Source organism: Excalfactoria chinensis, chromosome 22 (assembly GCF_039878825.1).
Source record: "Excalfactoria chinensis isolate bCotChi1 chromosome 22, bCotChi1.hap2, whole genome shotgun sequence".
NCBI classification, from domain to species: domain Eukaryota; kingdom Metazoa; phylum Chordata; class Aves; order Galliformes; family Phasianidae; genus Excalfactoria; species Excalfactoria chinensis.
The window spans coordinates 4,952,155-4,975,081 of NC_092846.1; the positions used below are offsets into that span (position 1 = coordinate 4,952,155).

The following is a 22,927-nucleotide window of genomic DNA, read 5'->3' on the forward strand; positions in this document are numbered from 1 at the left end:
CTGGTTGGGGAGCGGCTGCTGCTCCTGGTGAGCCTTGGTGGGGTCCTCCTGGGGGGAAACTGTGATCCTCTGTGGGGTCCTCCTGGGGAGGGGTCCATGGTCCCATACCTCGCAGCTCCCAATGGTATTTTTAACCCTTCTGTGCCCCCGTAGGAATGCTCAGTGGCTCCGGGCAGCTGGGTGGGTCGGGGCAGGAGCGCGGCGGTGCCTCCTGGTAGAATGCCTTCCAAACCTACTTAAAGCATCTCTGGGCATTATTTTGAGCATCAGCAACACACGCAGAAATGCCTCCTCTCTGACAGCTGCTGAGCCGCCTTAAAGGCACCACCTCCTTGTTGGAAAAGCAATGATAAATGTGGGAGCAGGCTCAGGCAGCTGTCCCCAATGGGGTTGTCACCAGCGGAGCTGCCCAGGTCCCAGCCCACAGCACCTCAGTGGCATTCAGCAGTTTGGTAACTCTCTGTTCATCCAAAGCGAACCCGAGCAGAAGCCAAGAGCTGCTGAGAGCAACCTGTAACAAGGGTGTGTGTTTTTAATTCATAACACAGTTCTGCTGTGATCTGGCAGAGCCTTTCAGGAGTCAGATTGGGTCTCTGTTCCGAACCCACCCCCATGCTCATGCCTTGGTAACTCCGCCACGGCTCTGCTGGAGATGTTCATAGGAACGTCCTCCTGCAGAGGAGGTTCATCAGCTGCTGGTGGCGTTTCCAGGAGATGCTAAAAATACTGTGCTGAGGCCCAGCACAGGAGGAGGAGGAGGAGGCAGAGGAGCAAGGGTGGGACGTGGCCCCAGGGGATGCGGTGAGGTGAGCCCTGTGGCCAGACCTGCCCCACACCGACCTTCCCCAGTGGGGCTGGGGGCCGGCAGAGCGGAATGGAGGCTGCGTGGGGAGCAGCTCAGGCTGCATTACTCACCACTGCGCTCACGGAACAATTGCCAATTCTTCTGCTGGAGGAGTGATTTAAAATGTCTCCCATCCAGAGGATTCCTGGGATGATAATGTGCTTACCCCTCTTCCGACAGAGCCCTCCATTCACCGCCCCATCCCTCAGCCCTTGCTGCTCCCCTCCACCCCCTGAGGCTCAGCCCCAGGGCCACACATGGGTCCAGCCCCAGGGATGGGGATTTGGCAGCCCTGGTGAGGTGCAGGCTCTGCCTCCCACCTTGGGCCCCTCTAAGGATGGGCACTATGGGAAGCTGTGTTGTAGGGCAGTGCCTCCATGCTCTGTGCAAAGGCACCAGTGGATGGAGACGTGGGGGCCAAGACCCAAAATCAGTTTGAAGGCAGCTTCGAGCTGGGCTGATGGGATTATTGTGGAGCACGTGGTGAGTTCTGGGCTGCCCGTGCAGCACCGCACACCTTACAGTGCAGAGAAACAGCAGAGATATGGCAAAAGGGGAGAGTTCAGAGGGAGGAGAGCAACGGCACTGAAAGGGAGATAGAGAAATCCTTCTGACAAATGCAGCACAGGCCATAAAACACAACTCGCCACCTCCCCAGCACAAGTCCCAGTGAAACCCAAACAGCTGCTCATGTGTTTAGCGCTGGGGGCACTTTGTGCTGTGTCTGTGGAGTGCAAACCCGTGGCAGGTGGGGGTGAGGAGCCCTGAGGATGAAGAAGGTGCACGGTGGGCTCACAGCAACGTGTCCATCAGAGACTTAGTGCTGTCTCTGTACTCCTGTAACCATCACACAAGGCAGCTCCCTCATTTCCAGCTACTGAGATGCATTAGAAGAAAGCTAAAAATACACTGGTTTCCAAAGCCTGCTTTCCCATGTAAGCAGGGGCTGCAGCAGGATGTAGTGCAGTCATAAACAGGGTGACATCACCCCGTGACGGGGCAGGCACGCGTGCCCCGCGCTCCAGAGACAGCGTCCATATGAGGAAGGCTGGAAAGCTGTGGCTGGGGATGCTCCTCCTGCAGCCTTACAAGCCTGGAAGAACTGCTGAGGAGGGGGCTGGAAGTTCTTCATTGTGGCATTGGGGGAACCTCTGGGTGGCTCTGGGGTGTCCTGTCCCCTTGTGGTGGGCAGCGCCTGTGGGACAGCCCCAAGCCCCAGATTACATTTGGCTCAATGAGGCTTAAGGAGAGGGACACCAGCGAAGCCAAAGACGTGTCCTGGAGACCGCTCAGCCTCTGCCCATCCCACCAGCTGTGCTGGGGCTGCAGATCTGGAAGCTCTATCAGCCGTTATTTCAGTAACAGAGATCACAGCTGGCAGAGCTCCACATACCAGAGCCACGCAGACAGCAAAAGGACAGAGAATCAGAATGGAGCTCCTGTCCTGCCCTGTCCTCCCATCACTCCAACCAAGGTGACAGCGAAGCCCTCAGCAGCCCTTGGCCCCATGACTTGTCCCAGTCGCTGGTGGCAGTGGTGGCCGTTGGTGGCTTGTTGCTGGTTTATGGCTCAGGGAACCCGCAGGAGCTCCAGCTTGGCTCTCAGGCGAGGCAGGGCAGGTTTCTCATGGGTTTCAGTGCTTGCTGAACGTTTCCCAAACTGCTTTAGCGATGGGGGAGATGTGTTAGGGGAAGACTTGGCTTGCTGTCGGCACGTGACTTAGTGAGGAAATGGGAAAAGAATTTCTGGCTGTGAAGCCGTCAGCTCCACATCGAGAGCGTTCCTAGGAGTGGAACAAAAAGCCTCCACGCCTGGCCAGGATGCTTGGGATTCCTGCTGGAGGGGCTGCAGCCCTCACGGTCCCAGACTGCTCTGCTGATGGGCAGCTGTGCTGGCATGGCACAGCACGGCATGGCATGGCACGGCATGGCACAGAGCAGCTGCCTTCGCCTGGTGCTGCAGCCTGGGTTAATGATGCGCCCCAAAGTGCGGAGCTGTGGGTGCTGAGCTGAGCCCCGCTGCTCAAAGGAGGGCCTGGGGGGGCAAAGCAGCAGGCAGGGGGCGGCCGGGGCCCAGGGCTGCTCCATCTGCTCACGCACCGCTCCCAGCACAGCACGCCCAGCTCTTTTCCTTGGCCACGTTTACTCGTGGAAATAAGAAAAGGGGTTTCCAAAGATCCCATAGTGTGCGAAGAGCTCGGCTGGGCGCTTCAGGCAATTAGACGCGTTTCATAAGGCTGGAACCCTTCTCCTTTCCTCTTTGCCACCCCTGGGGAGGGAGGGCAGGCGCTGCGGGTGCGGCGTTGGAGCGCTTTGGCTGTGGTTCGCCCTCCCCGTGGAGGAGCTGCTGCTCCTGCAGAGCAGAGGAGCCGCGTGCGTCGCAGCTGCCGCTTTGGCCTCGGCTGAGTCCCAGAGGTTTGGAGGCAGCAGCACCTGCAGCGCGCCCGGATCGTCGGCTCCCAGCCCTCCTTGGCTCCGTTTTACAGCTCGGTGGAGTTGCGGTGCAGTTGCGGTGCAGGGCTCTATCGGGGTGCGGGCTCACACCATCCCTTCTGCGAGCGCAGCACCTGCCGTGCCGCTCTGCTCAGCGCGTTGCTGCGTGCAGCCTGGGGGGCCGTTGCCTGGAGATGCGCTGGGGCTGCTCCAAGCTCTCCTGTTTTCTCTCCAAGTCTGTGACTTCGCTCAGCATCACTCCGGAGCGGTGATTCACGCCGCTGCTCCCCCCTCCCCCCCATTCCCGGCTGTGCGGGAGCGTTCGCACGCGGTCCGGGCTCCGGGACCCACATGCGTGGGGGCACGCGGGGCGATGGGCGCGGAACGGCCCCGGTGCGCGTCCTGGCGGGGGTGGGAGCTGAGTGCCGGTGGGAGCTGAGTGCCGGTGGCAGCACGGCGGCAGCCGACGTCCGCGCGGCTCTTTGTTGGCCGGGATGGCGGCGAAAGAGACTCGGGCCCGGGGATCGGGCGGCCCCTCGCTCAGCCCGGCGGGAGCTGCCCGAGATCCGGACGGCTCCGGCATCCACCCGCTCCGGGCCCCTCCGCGGACAAAAGCGGCCGGGGCGCGGGGGACCCGCCGCCGAGCAGGGCGTTGCTGCTCTTTGTCGGGGGATTTGCGCGCTGCCGCCTCCCCCCGGAGGAGGAGCTCCGTCGGGGCGGGGAAGGGCCGCCCCGGGCCGCCGCGGACACCCCCCCCCCCACCCCCGGTTCCGGGCAAGGGGTGCCGGAGCGGAGCCCATGGGGGGGGGGGGGGCTGCGGCGCCCGGAGTGGGAGGGATGGATGAGGGAAGGGAGGACGGGAAGAAGGGAAGGAGGGGGCGGCCGCCCTCCCCGCCCCGCCCGCGTCGCCGCCCCCCGGCCGCCCCCGCCCCGCCGTCCCTCCTCCCCCCGCCCGCCCTCCGCCGGAGTTGGCAGCGCCGCGGGAGCCCGGCGCTCGCAGCGAGAGAGGAGCGGGGCCGCGGCGTGCGCTGCGCGGCGGCCTTTTGTTCCGGCAGCGCCAAGTTCGGGCTCGGCGTCGGGAGGAAGAGCGGAGCGGAGCGCAGCGGCGGACCCGCGCCATGCCGTCCGCGGCGCCGGCCTCGGGATGCCCGCGGGGGCGGCTGCGCGCCCGGCCCGGCCGCTGAGCACAAAAGGCGGAGGAGAGAGGGGAGCGCGGCCCCGGCTGCAGCCCCAGCGCTGGCCCCGCCGCCCCCGCGCCGCCCCGCGCCCGCCCCGCCGCGCCCCCGCCACGGCCGGGCCGCCCGGCGGGATGGAGCCGCCGCTGCCCGCCGCCGGGCACCGCGAAAGTTAGTGCGAGCCGGGCCGGGAGCTGCGGGACCGGCAGGAGGAGGACGAGCACGACGAGGAAGGTGCCGGCAGCCGCCGCGCTCCGTCTCCCCCGCCGGCTCCGGAGAACTTGGGGGAATTGGCGGCGGTCCGTCCCCTCGCCATTTTTGGATGCGTTTTGTGGCCGATTTGTTTTTGCTCTTGGGGAGGAAAAAGAAAAGGAAAAGAGAAGACCCGGCGGGACGGGGCACGGCGGGGCGAAGGGAGCCACAATGCCATCATGTTTTTGAGACAGGAAGCCTCCGAGTTTGCCCTGAATGAAGAACTTCCTGTGTTTAAACTTGCACGAATATCCGCTGACAAGCTCAGTTCAAATGAAAACACGGGAGTCGGGGGGAGAGGCTAATTCGGAGCAGCTGGACTGCGCGGGACGGCGGCGGGGAGGACGCGAGGAGCCGCGGTTCGTGCCCAGCCCGGAGCTTTGTTACTAAAGAAGGACACGCAGGGTAAATGAGCAGCTCCAAACACCTCCGCGTCTCCTATTGCAAACCGTGATCGGGAATCTGCTGTGCTCCTACGGGTTTTGCTGACAGATGGCTTTTTGGGGATGAAAGGTGCTGTTCTGCTGCCCGAGACCCACAGTGGGGCTGTGTGCCGGCCCCGTAGCCCCGCAGCCCCAGAGCTCTGCCTCGCCGGACCCGACGCAGTGTGATGGTCCCTGCGGCGCCGGGCGCGAGGTTGACGGGGAGGTTCTGTCATCCGTAAGGGCGGGAGCATGGGCAAACCACTGAGCAGGCCAGACTGTCTACGGCAGAACCGCACTTGCCTGGGGAAGGGCGAGGAGGAGGACGGCTACATAGAGGACTGCTACGTGCCCCAGCGCTCCATATACGACACCATGAGAATCAATGAGCAAATCGATCAGGGATCGAAGCTTAACCAGCTTTCGAAGAGCACCCTCGGCAAGGGGGACGGCAGCACCATCTCCAGCAATGGGACGTTGGGAGCCGCCAACGTCTTTGAGTCGAGGGCGCCGGAGGCGAAGAAGCTGGACGAGCGAGTCATCTTCGACGCGCTGAAGCTCAGCAGCGATGTCTCCAAGCCGGCGCCGCCTCCACCCCGCAGGCGGCCGAACCCCGAGAGGAAGGAGAACGTGAACCGGCGGTCGTGGAAATCCTTCATGCCGCCCAACTTCACCGAGTTCGCAGAGAGGATGGGAGCCTCGCTCAGCGAGGTGTCGGAAGCGGGTGCCTCCAACCCTTCGCTGCGGGATAAGAGGGACTCCAGTGCTCTGCTGGCTGAGCACGGTGGGCATCCCGACCGCGGCGAGCCCATGTCCGAGTCGCTCACTTTGGAGCACGTCTCCAAGTCATCTGGCACAACGGAGGCCATGCAGTTTGCCGCAGACTCCTTTGGCAGTGCCACAGACGAGCGCCAGCCCCTGCTGCCCGCCGGCGATGGCCACGCTCGAGCCACGGAGCTGGCCAGGGCTCGCCTGCTGCCCAGCGCCACGTGGCCACGGACCAGGAAGAACTTCCCTAAGGCCAACCTCGGCGAGGGGCGGCAGGAGACCCTGGAGGCCTCGGAGTCGGACTGCACGGTGGAGAACGTCAACCTCTCCCCGTGCCTGAGCGAGGAGCTGCTGGATGCGGGACTGAACATTCTCATCACCACCAATCTCAGAGAAAAAACTGAGTCTGAGCTGAGATTTGAGGAGGACGAGCGCTGGGTGATGATGGAGGAGTGGGAGGAGGCGACGCTGTCAGAGAGAGGAAAGGCTGTGCTGGTGGCAGAGGAGAAGAAGAGCTGTTGCTTGGCAGATATTTCTGAAGAAAGGGAACACTTGAGCGCTCCTGAGGACAGCTCTGCCCCCAGCCCAGGCACTGTGCAGCCCTGCAGCCCCCGGGGTGATGCCAGCAGCCCCATTGCCAGCAGCGCACGCTGCACTGAGGACGTGGCGGTGCAGTGCGAGGCCAAAGACTTTGCTGCGGGTTTGGAGTGCTCAGCCAGCCCTGCCATCCCCGAGCTGTCCGACACGGACTCGGTGCAGATGTTCCTGGAGCTGGAGGAGCAGTGCCTGAATGAGGATGAGGGTGATGGGGCCATCCCTGTCCTCCTGGGTGCTCGGTTCTCCCCAATGGACTCGGAGGGGCTGTACCCAGATTTGGAGAAGCTGACGGGGGCAGCGGATGAAGCACGTGAACCCACAGCCCCGTTGGAAGTCAGTGCTTCAGACTCTGCTGTTGTGTCGGATCTGGAGGACTTTGATGTCACCTGCAGCTCACAGGTGCTGAGCGCGATGGAGCCGGTGACAGAACCCTTCTCTGAAAGGGACACCTTGGCCATCACCCCGACAGACTCGGATGGAGGGACCTCTCCCAGCCCTATGGCCACAGTGGGGCCAGGCTCCAGCCAGCAGTGCTTACTAGCTCTGGTAGAGGATGCTCCTGACCCACTGTCAGACGTGGGGCCCTTGGACTGCACAGCGGCGGTGCTGGTGGCTGCTGCAATGACATCTCCTGAGATGGGTTTGTGTCCAGCCTTTGGCCTTGAGAGAGCTGCTCACCCCAGTGCCCCCGTGGGGTGGGGAGGAGACCACCAAGACTTGTTCATCCCCTCTGATGAAGTACCGCAGTGCCCTGAGGAGGCCTCTCCTGGCCCAGTATCCCCATCCCAGCTGTCTCCCTGTCAGCCCCCAGCTCCTGGCATGGTGGCATTGGGGCTGGGGTCCACCCTGCAGTACTGCGAGGTCACTGCTGGGGGGACAGACGCATCACACGTTTGTCACCTTCTGCCTGGAAGGACTGAGCTCACCAGCTGCAGTGTCCCAGAACTGCTTTCTGGGGACAAAGCCATGGATTTGGGAAAGGAAAGTGATGGACCTGACGGCCAAACTTGTCCAGAAAACAAGCACTGTCATGGCAGTCCTCTGCCACCGTTTCACACTGGCTCTGCATCAGAGCCAGGCTCTGAGGCTGCAGTGCTGCCCTCAGCACTTGACGAGGAGCATCTATGGGACACGTTATCCTCAGGGCAGGTCCTGGCACTGGAAGGGTCTCCTTGCACTGCGGGGTCCCCCATGGAGGCAGCCATCCTCCAGCCAGGAGACCTGGCCCTGCTGTTTGCCTGCAGCTGGGAGGAGCGGCCGTGCTGTGCCCTGGGGAGCGGTGCGGCCGCAGCAGAAGGGCTCAGCACATCACCTGCTGCTCTCAGTGCTGGTCTGTGGGGCCTGGGGGGGCTTCCAGCTCTGGCTGACCCAGCGGTGCTGGGAGACCTGGAGGTGCCGGAGCCGTGGGCTCAGGAGGCAGTGCCGGGCGCCGGGGGTTTTACCAGGGGTGCTGAGGAACTGTGCGCCGAGCTCCTGCCCCTGGGTGCCACCGCTGTGCCTTTGGTGGTGGAAGAGCTCCTGGAGGCCCCTCCGCCATTTGCTGATGTCCCCATTGACTCTGTGCCACCTCCACCAGAGGCCGACCCTCTCCTCCCCGGCGTTGGGGACTTGGGCAGCGGCTCCGTGCTGCTGCTCACAGCCTGGCAGGATGCGGGTGACTCTGCCGGCATGGAGCAGCTGCTCAATAAAGCACTGACTGTGGAGGATGAGCCCGTTGCTGAGGGGGCTGCTCCGGATGGGGCTGAGGGCTGCGCGCCGGGCCCTGTGGGGTCAGAGTCAGTGCCCATGGGCTGCCCGGGACCCCCTGCCTCCACCCCCTGCGCAGAAGGGCCTCCTGCTCCGGCAGATGGATTCGTTCCAGATAATGAGGTATTTGTTGCTCAGCCGCTCGCAGACGGTGTTCCAGGCACAGAAATCGCTTTATGCCGTGGTGGAGGGTGGGTGTGAAATCACAGCGTGCCGATTGCTCACCAACGCCATCCGTGGGGTGCAGCGGTTGTCTGCTCAGTGCTCTCATAGGCCTGGGGGCTGCCTCCCACCCCCCCAGTTACACCTTAACGCCGTCAGGCAGAAAGTTTCTGTCCTTTTTATAAGCAGAAGACTTTAACAGCTTGATTAGCTCAAGTGTTGTCCTAAAAGCTGGTCGGCTTATGAGGGCACGTTGTCCTCACTCGGACGGAGTCGTAGCCTGGCCGTGCAATGTGGTGCTTACCAACCTTAGGGAGCAGCCATGCTGGAAGGAAGGCAGCGTCCTGTAATGAAGTGAAAGCAGAGGGTCCTGGGCAGCAAGGGCTTCCCACGCGCATAGTGGGGGGGGTCCGGGCTTTGTGCAAAGGGGGTTCATTTTACCCTGCTTTGCTGCGGCTTTGGCGTGGAGAGAGCCTGAGGGGTGCGACCATGGTGGAGTTCCTGTAAGTGAGTGGGGATTTAGTGCTGTCTGGATTAGGAGAAATACCACTAAGGAGCCACCAGAAGTTAGTCAGCACCGAGAGCCCGGAGCAGCAGAATTACTCATCTCCTGCACTCTGCCACCCCTAAGAATGCCTGCAGATGGGCTGGGGAGGCTGCACTGGGAGCAGCGGGCTGCACCGCTGGGGGCTCTGCCTGTACTGTATGGACTGCAGGGTGCGCGGTGCTGCTGGTCGTTCACCTCCTTACCCCCTGTGCTGTGCCAGTGGGGCTGTTGGCAGCTCTGGTCTGGTGCCACCGGTCTGTGCCCACCCAGATGAGGTGGGGATGGAGCTGGGATGGAGGCGGTCAGCCCAGAGGTGGGAAAAGCAGGAGGGATGCTGCGGGAGGTGTTCTGTGAAGCGAGGAGGGGCAGCTGTGTGTCTGTCCCACCGCTGCGCCCCGAGTGCATTTCTTGTGATTTTCTGCATGGCCAAAGGTGCTTGTTAAATATTTGCTTCGTAGCTGAGTCACGCTGAGGTTAATGAACTAAATCACTGGAGTCTTTCAAGAGCAAAGAAAAACAAGCGTGTTCAACATGCCGTGATTATCGCAGTGATCCTTGTGCATCGCTGCGCTCCAGGGCTGTGCGTGTTGCAGGTATTTGCTGCCTGGTGTTAGGGCTCACTGCCTCCCTGCCCGGCTGCTGGAGTCCCAGCCCTTGTATTTGCAGTCAGTGCTCGTGTGCAGGGCAGGGCTGTGCATGGCCGGGGCTCACAGCATGCCGCACTCCAGCAGTTGCATGCCAGACTTATCAGCCTGCTCCTCGCGGGTTTGGCCCTCTAACAGCCAGCTCCCTGTATCAACAGTAAGGGGAGAAGTGGCTGGGGAGTTGGTGAGTTCATGTCAGCCTTTGCTGCTTCTAACCGTACGTAATTGTCCCTGAGCAAACAGCTCTGCACAGTGTCTCCCAGCGCACCCTCTGGTTCGTGCCCTGCAGCGGTCGGTCCCTCCCTGCCCCCCAGCACCAGGAGGTGCCCGTGGTAAAAAGGGGGACAGGAAATGCAGGCAGCCCCTCGTGCTCAGGCAGGGCTGCGTTTCGGTGTTCTGCTTCATGTGCTCCTTCTGAGATGAAGCTGTTACCTGGTGCAGGGAGCTGCGCTGCGCCCCGTCCCTCTCTGCTGGGAGGGGATTTGCATTTTAGGCTCTGTTTCCAGGGGCATTTTTAGCTGCCGGCAGCGCCGTGTATTCTTGGGCGCGTGAGGAGGAGGCGCAGTGGGGAGCGGACGGGGCTGCCAACCTGCGGTCCCACTGCCTTCCAAAGGAGCAAACGCTGCAGCAGGGCTGAGCTCCGATCCTTGCAGCGCTGGTGACCTGCGCTCTGTATGAGCTCGCAGTCCAACGTCCCAGAATAAACAAGGAGACGCTGCGCTCCCTTTTTTGGGGATTGTGTTGCAGGCGATGGGGACGCGCGGGGCCGGGGCGGTTGTGGAGCTGTGCTGATGCACTGAGCTGCCCCATGGGGTGGGTTCTCCCCGCTGCAGTGGGCGCTTCGTTTGCTCTCTTCCTCCTTCCCTGTGAAATCTTCTTGTTTTTGAAGGCTTTTCCCCCCAGGGTTCCTGGGCAAAACCATGCCAAATAAGTGGTGCGGTAAATGAGTAGCGCATTCATTGCCTATTGCCTTTGTCTTTCACAACACAGCCGGCTTCTCAGTGCCTGTAATTTTGTGGTTTACAGAGCTAGCGTGGTGCTGGGTCTCCATTCAGCACTGCATCCCTCCGAGAGCTGCTCTGGTTTTTCCCCAGGAGTGCCGTTTCCCAATCAGAATGCTGAGCCGAGCTGCTGCTCTTCTTTCTTCCCCGATCTGCTTTCTCCCCCTCACTCAGGTGCTTTGAAAAAGGGCATTTCCTGCTTCAGAGCAGGGCTGGGTGTCAGTGGACCCGCACTGTGCTCCTGGGATTCCCTGCTGCTGGATGGAGGCGGGGGAGGCGTTCAGGCAGACTTGCACAACTCTAATAAATTCTGTGCAACACGAGAAGCCTTTTCTAGAGCAGAGGGCTCATTGCATCCCCGGAATGACGGAGGGGTGGCAGAGCAGCATGTGGGTAATAAATAGCTTTTCTCTCCCACCGTTCCCTTGCCCAGCTGTTCCAGAAGGAGCAAGTGGATCCTCTCCAGCTGAAACTGCAGCAAGTGAATGGAGTTGGCCAAGGGCTCATCCAAAGTGCCGGGAAGAACTGTGATGTCCAAGGGCTGGAACATGACATGGAAGAGATCAACACCCGCTGGAACACCCTCAACAAGAAGGTGAGGGCTCGGGGATGGGCCGGGAGCACAGGGGGGGCTGTGGGACCGCTGTCCCGTATCTCTGATGGTGCTGCGTGCCCTGCAGGTGGCCCAGAGGATCGCCCAGCTGCAGGAGGCCCTGCTGCGCTGCGGGAAGTTCCAGGACGCCCTGGAGCCGTTGCTGAGCTGGCTGGCTGACACCGAGGAGCTCATCTCCAACCAGAAACCTCCCTCTGCTGAGTACAAGGTGGTGAAAGCACAGATCCAGGAGCAGAAGGTGAGCAGGCACAGGAAGCAGGTCGGGCTGTCTTGAATTGGTATTTTGGGGTCCAGCTGTTACAGCATAGATGTGGCAGGGACACTCAGGTCTGCTTCTTTCTTACCAGCTCTCCCTGCCGCCCTGCAGTCCATTTGCCCACATACACCGTCTCTGTGGTCTCAGTCACCACTGTTACTTCGCTGTCACACCGCTGCTGGTTCTGCCAGTTGGCCGCGTTTTTCCAGCCCAGATTGAGTTGTGTTTGTGCTGATAATTGTGCTGGTGTTGTAGGTTCTGGTGCGGGGATTTGGACAGAACGAATGCACAGACTGTAAGAGCTGACCCAAGGCACAGCAGTGTTTGTAGAGATAACGGCCTGGGTCGCAGCCTGCCTTTGTGAGCACAGGGATAAAAGTTCAAGTGCGATCATGGTGAAATGTTTCAGAAGTGCATTCCTGCCGAGGCTTAGGCTGACTGCTGGGACTTGGACGAGGGGATTGGAAGTGAAGGTTCAAAACTTGATCTCAGTAGATTTGGGGGAAGGACGGGGGAAGCTCTGAAATGTTCTCTGGCCCGGAAGTGCTTTTGGTTTCTTCTGAACTGGTTTTGGTGGTGGAGGCAGACGGCAGCAGTTACCCCACTTGGTGGCTTTGGGCTTATCAGCGGTTCTCAGAAACTGGTTCTCTGAGGGATTCCGGAGGTTCTGCTGATCCAACCCGGTAACTTCTATCCCGCTTCCTCTCAGCTGCTCCAGCGGCTCCTGGATGATCGCAAAGCCACCGTGGAGATGATCCAGGCGGAGGGTGGGCGCATCGCGCAGTCAGCTGAGCCCGCAGACCGGGAGAAGATCACCGGGCAGCTGCAGAGCCTGGAGAGCCGCTGGGCAGCGCTGCTGTGCCGGGCGGCGGGCAGGTGAGACCATGGGATGCTGCTGATCCCTGCTGTCCTGGCTTCTGGGGGCTGCACACCAGGGATCTCTATCAAACCCGCTGCCTTGTGCTGGAGGCGCGCAGATGTGTGGCACTGCTGGACGTGCCCGACTCTGCCGCCGTTCTGCATTCCTGGCTTCATTCCTCCTGGGCAGTGTTGATAACCCAGAGAAGCAGTTTTGTTTGCTGGTCAGCCCTCACAGGGTCTCCTCGTCAGAAGCACGGGACAGGCTTCTCTTGCCATTCACAGTCCCCCAGAGCCTTACAGGGTTTGGCCACTTGCACACATAGGCTGTGACAGTGGTGCTGCTTTTATTGCTATCGGATCTGATATCTGGGCTGGCTTCTGGCTGGAGCTGAAGCTTCTGTTCCCTTCACACCCCGAGTGCTGCAGGTGTTGGTTCCCCCCTCGGCCCCACAGCCACACCAGTGTAACACGTGGTGAGCTGGCAGAGATCTCCGTGCAGATACATCCTGGAAACCACAGCTGGAAAACATGAGAAATCAAAGCCAGTTTGGGAGCTGAATTAGATAACAGCGGTTTACAATGGCAGGGAAGAGCTCAGATTAAACAAATTCCCTGCAGGGGATGGATGTTATTTTTATTCCTCTAAGCTTTAACATTTAGCTTTAACAGCAACATCCTGTTGACACCTTTCTGCTGCCTGAGCCTGCAAGCTGCTGGCTGCTGCACCAGCTGATATGCCAGGTTACACAGCCAGCGCTGAGGGCCAGATCTGACCTCCCCAGGTGTGAAACAGCCACAGTTGGGGATGGGTTCACCCGTCTTTAATGGCAGTGTGGGAACACTGAGGGCTCAGCCATGAGCTGGCTGTGTTGGAGGATCCCAGAGGTTGGGATATTGACAGAAGTGGAATAAAGGGAACCTTTCTGCCTCCTTCACTGGTGAATGAGCTGGACGTTAAAAGAACAGCTGCAAAAAAATGACTCTTCTGCATTTTCTCTGTGCTGTGTTTTGTGTTTGCTTGCCAGACAAGGTGTCTCGCCCCACACCGCTCTGAGCTGCTTCTGTTCCCTCTTTCTGAAGTACTTCCACTTTGGATCCTGATTCTGTTGAACCTCCTGGTGCAGAGCCCTGTTGGCAGTGGGGCAGCGCCTTCTCTTGGAGCTGCCTTCTGTTCCCTGCTCCAAAGGGAAGCTGCTCCTCAGCGCTCTGTTGCGTCCCAATTACAGGCAGAAGCAGCTGGAGGACATCCTGGTGCTGGCAAAGCAGTTCCACGAGACCACGGAGCCCGTGTCAGACTGGCTGTCAGTGACAGAGAAGAAGTTGGCCAACTCGGAGCCCATCGGAACACAGACTGCCAAGATCCAGCAGCAGATCAGCCGGCACAAGGTGGGGCTGTGGGGTCTGGGGGGGGTTGGGGCTCTGTGGGTGTCTGTGCCGTGCTGAGGTGGGTGTCAGTGTGAGCAAACCTTGGAGGTGGCCGGAGGAGCCCTGCAGGTGCTGCGCTGGTGGAAAGGGCTGCAGGCCCCAGCCGTGTGGGCAGCACTGTGTTGGAGTCTTTGCACCGTGCAATGGGGCGTCAGCTCCTGGGTAGAAGAGCCATCCTCATTGTCATGTTTCATGTTGTTTTTTAATACTCCTTGCCCGTTCACGGGTGGGTTTTGCATCACGTTCATTCCTTCAGTTGCATTTGCCATTTCTGTTTCGCTTTTGTTTTGCTTTTCTCTTTTTGTTCAATCTCATCTTTTCCGCTCATTTTTGTTTTCTGTTGTCCATTTTGTCGTCCCGGCTTTCAGGCTCTAGAGGAGGACATAGAGGGCCATGCGGCCGACGTGGCCCACGTGGTGCATGTGGGGCAGGGGCTGTCCGCCCTGAGCTGCGCCGCCGAGCAGCGGCTGCTGGCAGAGAAGCTGGACTCTCTGCAGGGCCGGTACCGGGAGGTCCGCGAGCGGTGCTGCCGGAAGGCGGCTCTGCTGGAGCAGGCCCTGTGTAACGCCCGGCTCTTTGGGGAGGAGGAGGTGGAAGTGCTCAACTGGCTGGCTGAGGTCGAGGACAAGCTCGGCTCGGTATCCGTTAAGGATTACAAACGGGACGTCCTGCAGAAGCAGCATGCTGACCAGCTGGTATTTTCCGTTTTTCTTCCATCTTTATGTTATTTGTTTTGTCGCATTTACCCATTTGGTTTTGGTTTTGTTTTGTTTTTTTCCATTTGTTTCTGGTCTGACTTTAATTTTGGCCAGCAGCAGAACAAGCTTCGAGTGTTGTAGGCTGGGAGGAGTGTAAAGAGCTGACATGTTAGAAGCAGTGATTGAAGCCCCAAGAAGGGGTTTCCCAGGGGAAGCTTCAAATGTTTCAGTTGCTTTGTGAGCAATGTCTGAGCAGGCTTGGCCACCCCGCGCCTTTAGAAGGCTGGATGCTGCTTCCAGGAATGTGAATGTGAAAAGCCCGTGGCTTTCCAGACTAGGCTGGCCACCAAGGAAGCGCTTTGCTTCTGCTCCATGAGGGCTGTGCAAAGCTCTTTTCAAGAGGAAGTTCTTCAGCTGTGCCTGCCATGGTTTTAGCTCTATGGTTTGAACCTTTGGTCCCAGAAATCCCAACAAGTCACTCAGCAGGAGAACTGGGGTCAGAGCAGTTGCATCCTTCCTGTGCTGGGTGAGAGCAGGCTGCGCTCTCCTTACCGTCTCTGTTGGGGGGTGCGGGTGCAGCCTGCAGAGGGATAACTGCAGTTTGGCTTTTCTGTCCAGGCTCTGAATGAGGAAATTGTGAACAGGAAGAAGAATGTGGACCAAGCCATCAGAAATGGGCAGGCTCTGCTGAAGCAAACCACAGGTAATGCCAGGCTGGAAACGCCTGACCTTGCACGGTGCTCGCTGGGTCAGTGCAGTGCAGAGGAGGCTGCTCTCCCCTGGATCTTATTTCCTCCTGGGTCTTCTCTCAGTAGCTGTTGTGCTTCCAGACCTGGATGCTGAGCCCCATGTGCTCCAGGTTAACAAATCCTGAACACCACCCTGAGCTCTGGGAGCAGCGATTCCCACCCCTGCACTCTGTGCCGAGCAGTCCTGTATCATCAGGGAGGGTTTTCTCATTGCATCCAGCTGCTAAGTAGCATAGAAAGAGGTTAAAAATACCCCGAGCCCTTTCCTAATATTGCTTTCCCATACTGAGCAGTTGTTGCTGTTGCCACGTGGGTGTGAGTTTGTGTTTGTGAGTGGGAAGAGAGGTCGGGGCGATGCATTTCCTTCAGATGTGGTCTGCTCCGAGCAGATGTGCAGCCCTCTGTCCTTGTGGGAGCCCTGGAGCAGGAAGAGGAATTACAAAGAATTTGGCTTGCAATTTCATGTCCCTTCGGAAATAGCAGTAGAGAGTGAATTGGACCTTTTTTCTTGGAACTGTGACATATTAGTGGAGGACTGAGAGCCGGTGGCTTTGGGGCTTGTGGCAAAGCAAAGCTTCACAGCACATTTCCTTCCTATTCTAGGAAAGGGGTGGCTGTTACCCTGGCTGGCAGAAAATGTCAGCTCCGAGAGCAGCTTCCTGGCTGTGAAAATAGGCTGTTAAGTTGCACAGACGTGCAGAGAAGTGAGGCTGAAAGCAGCTATTTAAAATGAGGGGACAGGGCAGCTGGCTGCTGTGGGCTCTCCACCCATTGTCACTTACCCACTGTTGCTGTCCCCCAGGGGAGGAGGTGTTGCTCATCCAGGAGAAGCTGGATGGGATTAAGACCCGCTACTCGGACATCACCGCCGCCAGCTCCAAGGCGCTGCGCACACTGGAGCAGGCTCGCCAGCTGGCCACCAAGTTCCAGTCCACACACGAGGAGCTCAATGCCTGGATGAGCAAAGTGGAGGATGAGCTGGCGTCCAGCGGGGGACAGTCCCCAGCCAGCGAGCAGATACCCCAGTTCCAGCAGAGGCAGAAGGTGGGGGTGCAGCAGAGCAGCGTGTGGGGATGTGAGAGCTGCTTAGGAGGAGAGCCAGTAGGGTCTGCTCTCTGTCTGTGGGATACCTGGGCTGGCAGCGTGTTACGTGGGAATGGAAACGCGGGACAGTGCTCACACATCTGGTGGAATTATATCACAGAACGGTTGGGTTGGAAGGGACCTGAGAGCCCCCCCGTCTCCTGCCCTGGGCTGGTTGCCCCTCACCAGCTTAGGCTGCCCAGAGCCCCAACTGTGGCCTCGGCACCTCAGGGATGGGGAGGATCCCAGTCCCCAAACCTCGGGGGGGTTGGGGCATGCCCGGTACCCGCCAGCACTGCCTGCAGGGCTGAAGGGCTGAAGGGCCGCGTCCGTATGTTTCTCCCAGGAGCTGAAGAAGGAGGTGATGGAGCAGCGGCTCGTTCTGGACACGGTGAACGAGGTGAGCCGGGCGCTGCTGGAGCTCGTGCCGTGGAGAGCCCGCGAGGGGCTGGACAAGCTGGTCTCCGACACCAACGAGCGCTACAAGCTGGTCAGTGACACCGTCAGGCAGCGCGTGGAGGAGATCGATGCTGCCATTCAGAGGTCCCAGCAGGTGAGATGGAGAACGCTGCAGCCTGGGGGGCATTTCTGGGCCTTGTCGGTATCTCCCCCTGCCCGTGATGGAAGGGGACAGTGCACCCCTGCCCCACTCTGCTCAGTGCCTGACTGCGCCTCTCCTCTCCCCGCACAGTACGAGCAGGCGGCCGACGCGGAGCTGGCCTGGGTGGCTGAGACCAAGCGGAAGCTGATGGCACTTGGAGCCATCCGGCTGGAGCAGGACCAGACCACGGCCCAGCTGCAGGTGCAGAAGGTGCGGTGCTGTCGGCCGGGCTGGGGGTGGCTCGGGGGGGTTTGGCCATGGAGAGGCTCCGTGCACCAAAAGAAACACAACATTTGTCCTTCGTGAGTGACAGGGAAAGTGAAGGATGCGGATTTAGACAAGTGAAGCGTTGTGTTTCTGAAGGAGAAATCCTTGAGGTGCTCCAGGGGCCAGATGAGCGCTCACACACAGTAAAACTGGGGGACGCCTGGCCGTGCCGTGCCCCCTGCTTACAGAAAGCACCTACTGATTAACGAGGGTCCTCTCACGTGGGCTCTGTGCTCATTGTTCCTTCCAGTGGGGGACTCCTCGTTTCCCTCGCAGCAGCAGCCAAACGTGCAACAAAGAGAAGCTTTTTTTTTTGATATCTTTGAGATGAGCTCATGCCTGAAAGAACGTGCACTTTAAATAAATGGCCCTTTTCTTCCCTCGCCAGCCCCAGCAGTCAGAGCAGCGAACGTGCTGGTGGATTTAGTGCGTTTAAAATAAAGAAACAAACCGCAATGCATTGTTATAATGGGGGGGGGCTGCAGCACTGAGCATTAAGCTCTGCTGAGCTCAGCCTGGCTTCCTGCTGCTTGGTGGGTGCTGTGTGGACCCGGGGAATGGCGGAGTTGTTGGTGGATGCACTTGTGGAGAGCAGCGTTTAGGGTGGCTGTGGTATCGGCCGCACTGGTGGCAGTGGGTGGCAGAGCCCTTCCTGTGCAGTGTGCAGTGTGCCCACACAGCCCCGCGTTGCCTGGGCTGCTGCCCGCTGTTTGTGCCAGACGGCTGCGGGCTTCCAGTGCGTGGGGCGGTGACCCAGGTGTGGGAGCTGCTTGGTGTCTGACCCCGTGCCTAATCCGGAGTGCCATGTTCAGACCTTTTTGAAGCAGAGAACTTGGAGTAGATGAGTAATAAGGAAGAAATGCAGGAATCTGTGTTTTCAGCCAGAATTTCAGTGTGCCACGGGACGCTCGTGCTGAGCTCAGTCTGCAGTGCTGGCTGCAGGAAGCCTGGCAGGGGGTGCTGGGGGGGAGGTGGGGCTCCGTTCTCATCCCTTCCTTCAGAGGTTTCCTTTCCACAGGCTTTTTCCATCGACATTATTCGGCACAAAGACTCCATGGATGAGCTGTTCAGCCAACGCAATGAGATCTTTGGCACGTGTGGGGAAGAGCAGAAAGCTGTTCTCCAGGTGAGCCTGGCTGGGGTTTGGTGCTGCAGGAGATGGAGCAGAGCAGGCAGAGGCGAGCGCTCCGCTCTTGCACAGTCTGAAGTTGCTTAAAATTAGTCCATCTTCAGAAGTTCCCACCAGTCACACTTAGCAGAGACCTCTTCATATTTATTACCCTCTCCTATTGCTTTGTGTGCATGGAACGTGGCCACCACGCGCCTCCGCTCGTCCCTGCACAGCGTGTGGCTGGCAGCTCCCGCACCTTGCGCAGCCATCACCGCCTCTCCTTCACCTTCCTTGTAGGAGAAAACCGAGTCCCTGGTGCAGCAGTACGAGGCCGTGAGCCAGCTCAACTCGGAGCGCTACGCTCGCCTGGAGCGCGCACAAGTCCTGGTCAACCAGTTCTGGGAGACCTACGAGGAGCTGAGCCCCTGGATCGAGGAGACCCAGGCCCTGATCTCCCAGCTGCCCCCTCCGGCCATCGACCACGAGCAGCTCAAGCAGCAGCAGGAGGACATGAGGGTAAGGCGATGGCGGAGCTGCAGCCGTGGCCGGGTCGGCTCTGCTGGGTGAAGTGTTGCTCACGGGGTCATTGCAGATGCTATTCTGATATTTTTTGTCCCGTTCTTCCCTTTCTGGGGATCCTACAAGGGTGTTTTAGTCCGACCGTGTAGAAATCGCACGATGAGTTGATCGCTTCTCACTGCAATACAGATGGGACCCAGGGGAGCCTGGCTGCCTCTGAATCTCTTGCCCGGGGATGGCAAGGAGAACAGCATTGAGCTTTTAGGGTAGAGAGATGCAAAAAGTTTCCGTCTCATCCCCTTTGGGGCACGGGGAGGCTCTGTGGCCCAAGCAGGCGCTGTGCTGGTGTGCACGATGGCCGTGCTGGGGGGAGGCGAGCTCTGTGTGCTCATAGATGCTGGGTCAGGATGTCAGTGGTGTGCACGTACTGCCTTTCTCTCTTGAGTACCGTGTGAAATAAACACATAGCAGCTTTTGGTACATTACTAAACAATTGCCTTCCCTCACCCCTTCTCTCCTTATTCCCTAGCAACTGAGAGAGTCTATTGCTGAACATAAGCCTCATATCGACAAGCTGCTGAAAATCGGACCGCAGCTCAAGGATCTGAACCCTGAGGAAGGGGAGATGGTGCAGAAAAAGTACTCGACAGCAGAGGCCATGTATGCCAAAATCAAGGAGGAGGTGTGTCAGCGGGCTCTCGCACTTGATGAAGCCGTCTCGCAGTCCACTCAGGTACAGTTCTGGGGTGCCGGGCAGCCACATCCTGCAGCAGATCCTAAAACCCTCTGTAGGGTGCGGGAGAGGCAGACACCTTCAGGGTGGCTTCAGCTGACTGCTGGGCAGGTCTGCTCCGCAGTGCCTGCAGGAGGAAGGGAGAAGGAGTTTGAATCCTGACGTGGTAAATGGAGTCATAAATGTTTACAGGCTCAATAACGATGCTCATTCAGTGGGGCCGTTCTGGCATCTACCCAAGGCTGGGAGGGCCCAAGGAACCTCCTTAGACAGCTTGGAGAGATAAGTTTCGTTTCTGATAAGCGAAGCACTGCTGTGTGTGAGCAGCACGGGGTCACCTGCAGGGGAGAGTTAAGTGTCCCAGGGCCTGGGCACCCCTAGGGGACACTGCGGGTCAGTGGCTGCAGAGCAGAGGTAGGAGAGGAAGGGCAGAGATTGGAGGTGCTGAAGTGCAGGGAAAGGTGAAGAGTTTCTGGCAGGGCCGAAGGCTCCCAGTTAGCTTTGTCCCAGCCCGTGGTGCTGCAGCGCTGCTGGTTTTTGTCACGTCTGGGTTTTTATTTTCTTTACTCCTGTATTGTTTAGTCACTTCTCTTGGTTTGCATTGTATTAACTCCGAGTTTTTCCCCCCCACACACATCCCTCCCGTCTCATCTCTCACTCACATTGTGGAATGTGTTATCTGTGTGTGTTGCTGCCTGTTCCTGTCTTCCCCACATGGTCTCATTTCATTGTTGTGTTGACTGCGCCCCACCATTGCAGATTACGGAGGTAAGCGCCGTTGTGGTCGATGTTCACTTACACTCTTTCCTTGGGCTGAAGCGGTTCTGTTTGACACTCAGACTTTCGTTTCTGGTTCACGCGTAGCTCAGCTGACCTCGCTTAAGAATTAATTCCAAAAGGGGAAAATAAGAATCCTGTTTCTGAGATGGCTTTGGTTGCACTGCCGCCTGGTTTCAGCTGCGGGCAGCTTCTGCTGGGAATGCTTTGTGCAAGCCAGAGGTTTTGCTTTTGGAGCAGGTGACACTGATGCACAGAGCTTCCTGCTCCAGCTGAGCTTCCTGCTCCAGCTGAGCTTCCCTTTGCTCCTGCTTGTTGGCTAAGGCAGCGTGCTGTGATCAACTTTGTACCAAGAGCCCATCTCGGCTCTGCTGGTGGCACCTTTGGCCAAGGCAGCGCGGGTGCTCAGCGGAGGCAGCACTGGGGCTGGCAGTGGGGCACAGCGGAGCTGCCCGCCGTCTGTCCTGCAGAGATGATTTGGGGTCTTTAAGGCCAAAGTTGACTGTACTTCAGAAAAATGAAACGGGCGAACCCTGCTAGACCCTCTTCCTTGGCTTTGTGGTGTTGCTTTTGGTGAAGCCCCAGTTCCACGGTGCTCCTCCCTGTGCGCATGCAGCTCTCCATCACCTCCCTGACTGTGCCAGGATGGATTTCTTGTGAGCGCTGCACCGAGCGGAGGTTTCCTCCAGCACCGAACACAGCCGGCACTTCTCCATCAGCATCTCTGCTCAGATGCTGAAAAGAATGGGGCTTGTTCTGGTGTCGTGCTGCCCATCTGCAGGAGTGGGGCAGCAGTCAAAATGTGAGCGGTATGGGGTTGAGCACCTGTGCCAGCTCCGGGAGCTTGTTTGGCTGAGGTGTGGTTTGACTTCGGGCTGGTGCAGCCCAGGGCTGTTTGCAGCAAATGCAGCCCATGTGGGCACGAACGGGAGGCTGCAGGTGCTGCTGGTGCTGGCAACGCTTGTCCTCTGCAGGAGGCCGCTGGGTGCAGCGCTGGGGGCTGTTGTGCGGGCGGGGGGTTGCGGTGCTGCTCCTCCCATCTCACTGCCCTGATGGATTTGCTCCTCTCCAGTTCCACGACAAGATCGAGCCGATGCTGGAGACGCTGGAGGCCCTCTCCTCCCGCCTGCGCATGCCGCCCCTCATTCCTGCCGAGGTCGATAAGATCCGGGAGTGCATCAGTGAGAACAAAAACGCCACGGTGGAGCTGGAGAAGCTGCAGCCTTCCTTCGAGGCTCTGAAGCGGCGCGGGGAGGAGCTGGTGGGCAGGTCGCAGGGTGCAGATAAGGACCTGGCAGCAAAAGGTATCCAGGGTGGATGTAGTGGGGGGGGTTTGCTGGGTGGTGGCACTGCCCACTGAGCTTGCTTGTACATAAGTAGAGATTTACGTCTGCAAACTGGGCTTCCTCCTGTCCTGCAGTGCCTCCCATAGTTAATGTTCCGATAGTCACATCCATATTCCTGTTTCAATATTCTGTTGGCTATTTCTAATTGGAAGGTGTTAGCAAACTGCTTTTGGGTTGTAAACAGGCGTACTTTTGTGGCAAGGCAGTCTTCTTCTCCATTGAATGTTGTCTTTCCTACTCTCAGTAATCCAGGATAAGCTGGATCAGATGGTCTTCTTCTGGGAAGACATCAAAGCTCGAGCAGAGGAACGTGAGATGAAGTTCCTCGATGTCCTGGAGCTTGCAGAGAAGTTCTGGTATGACATGGCAGCCCTCCTGACTACCATCAAGGACACGCAGGACATCGTTCATGACCTGGAGAGCCCAGGGATTGACCCATCCATCATCAAGCAGCAGGTGGAAGCGGCAGAGGTGAGGCGTGTGGGGCTGTACCCCTCTGTGGAGTTTGTCTGCACCCATTTGTAAACTCAGTTAGGGTAGATCTTAAATAACGTGTCTGTAAAAAGCTGTTGTAGGCAGCCAGATTATGAGGCATTATTGTCATTGTAATTTGGAACTGCAGGGGAAAAAACAGAAGCCTTATTTTGCATTTCCTTTTCCACCTCCGCCGCCTCTTCCAGACAAGGAAATGATCCTTAAATCACTTCTTTTCTGCAGTTTTGGGAAGCTTATCGAGCATGTGGTCAGAGTTGTGCCCACTTGTTTGAGGGATGTGCAGGTTTGCGCGGTTCTGCTCCCATTTGAGTGCTGCCTGCCGTGGGAAGGATGCACTGAGATTTTGGTTAGACTGGAGACAGGTGCAAAGCTGGAAGGGCTTGGATTTCTTTGGGGTTCTTTCAGGTAAATGGGGAAATCCACACCAGGTGTTTGCCACCATGCCCAGAGGTGGGAGCAGGGCAGGCCGTGGCAGTGCTGCTGAGCAGGGCACCCATCTGCTTGTTTTCTATCACTGTGCTGGGTCTGGCTTTGGGCTGTCAGCCAGGATGCAGGATGAGTCCAGCACAGAAAGGATTCTTCCTCCCATTCACGGCGAATTGTTGGAAAAGCATTTAATAATAAACATTTTCCTTCCCTCATGATGTCGTGTGCAGACTATTAAGGAGGAAACGGATGGCTTGCACGAAGAGCTGGAGTTCATCCGACTCCTTGGAACTGATTTAATTTTTGCCTGTGGTGAAACTGAGAAACCAGAAGTGAAAAAGAGCATTGATGAGGTAGGAAAAGCAGCAGCCTCTTAT

At 58.7% G+C, this 22,927-nt stretch overlaps 1 protein-coding gene across 22 annotated transcripts in view; it reads left to right on the forward strand.

Moving 5' to 3' along the window:
* MACF1 (microtubule actin crosslinking factor 1) overlaps nt 1–22,927 on the forward strand; it is a 110,090-nt gene that overhangs the window by 70,402 nt on the left and 16,761 nt on the right. For 15 of the 22 annotated variants that reach the window (XM_072355710.1, XM_072355712.1, XM_072355704.1 and 12 more), the window contains 15 exons: nt 11,024–11,185; nt 11,271–11,441; nt 12,169–12,335; nt 13,547–13,706; nt 14,114–14,440; nt 15,062–15,146; nt 15,995–16,236; nt 16,622–16,828; nt 16,967–17,086; nt 18,162–18,269; nt 18,552–18,770; nt 19,303–19,506; nt 21,356–21,587; nt 21,874–22,100; nt 22,781–22,903. In XM_072355710.1, coding sequence (XP_072211811.1) covers nt 11,024–11,185; nt 11,271–11,441; nt 12,169–12,335; nt 13,547–13,706; nt 14,114–14,440; nt 15,062–15,146; nt 15,995–16,236; nt 16,622–16,828; nt 16,967–17,086; nt 18,162–18,269; nt 18,552–18,770; nt 19,303–19,506; nt 21,356–21,587; nt 21,874–22,100; nt 22,781–22,903 — 2,754 coding nt within the window. The remainder of the gene's footprint in view (nt 1–11,023; nt 11,186–11,270; nt 11,442–12,168; nt 12,336–13,546; nt 13,707–14,113; nt 14,441–15,061; nt 15,147–15,994; nt 16,237–16,621; nt 16,829–16,966; nt 17,087–18,161; nt 18,270–18,551; nt 18,771–19,302; nt 19,507–21,355; nt 21,588–21,873; nt 22,101–22,780; nt 22,904–22,927) is intronic. The other 7 variants (XM_072355709.1, XM_072355708.1, XM_072355711.1 and 4 more) reach the window with 1 other exon arrangement.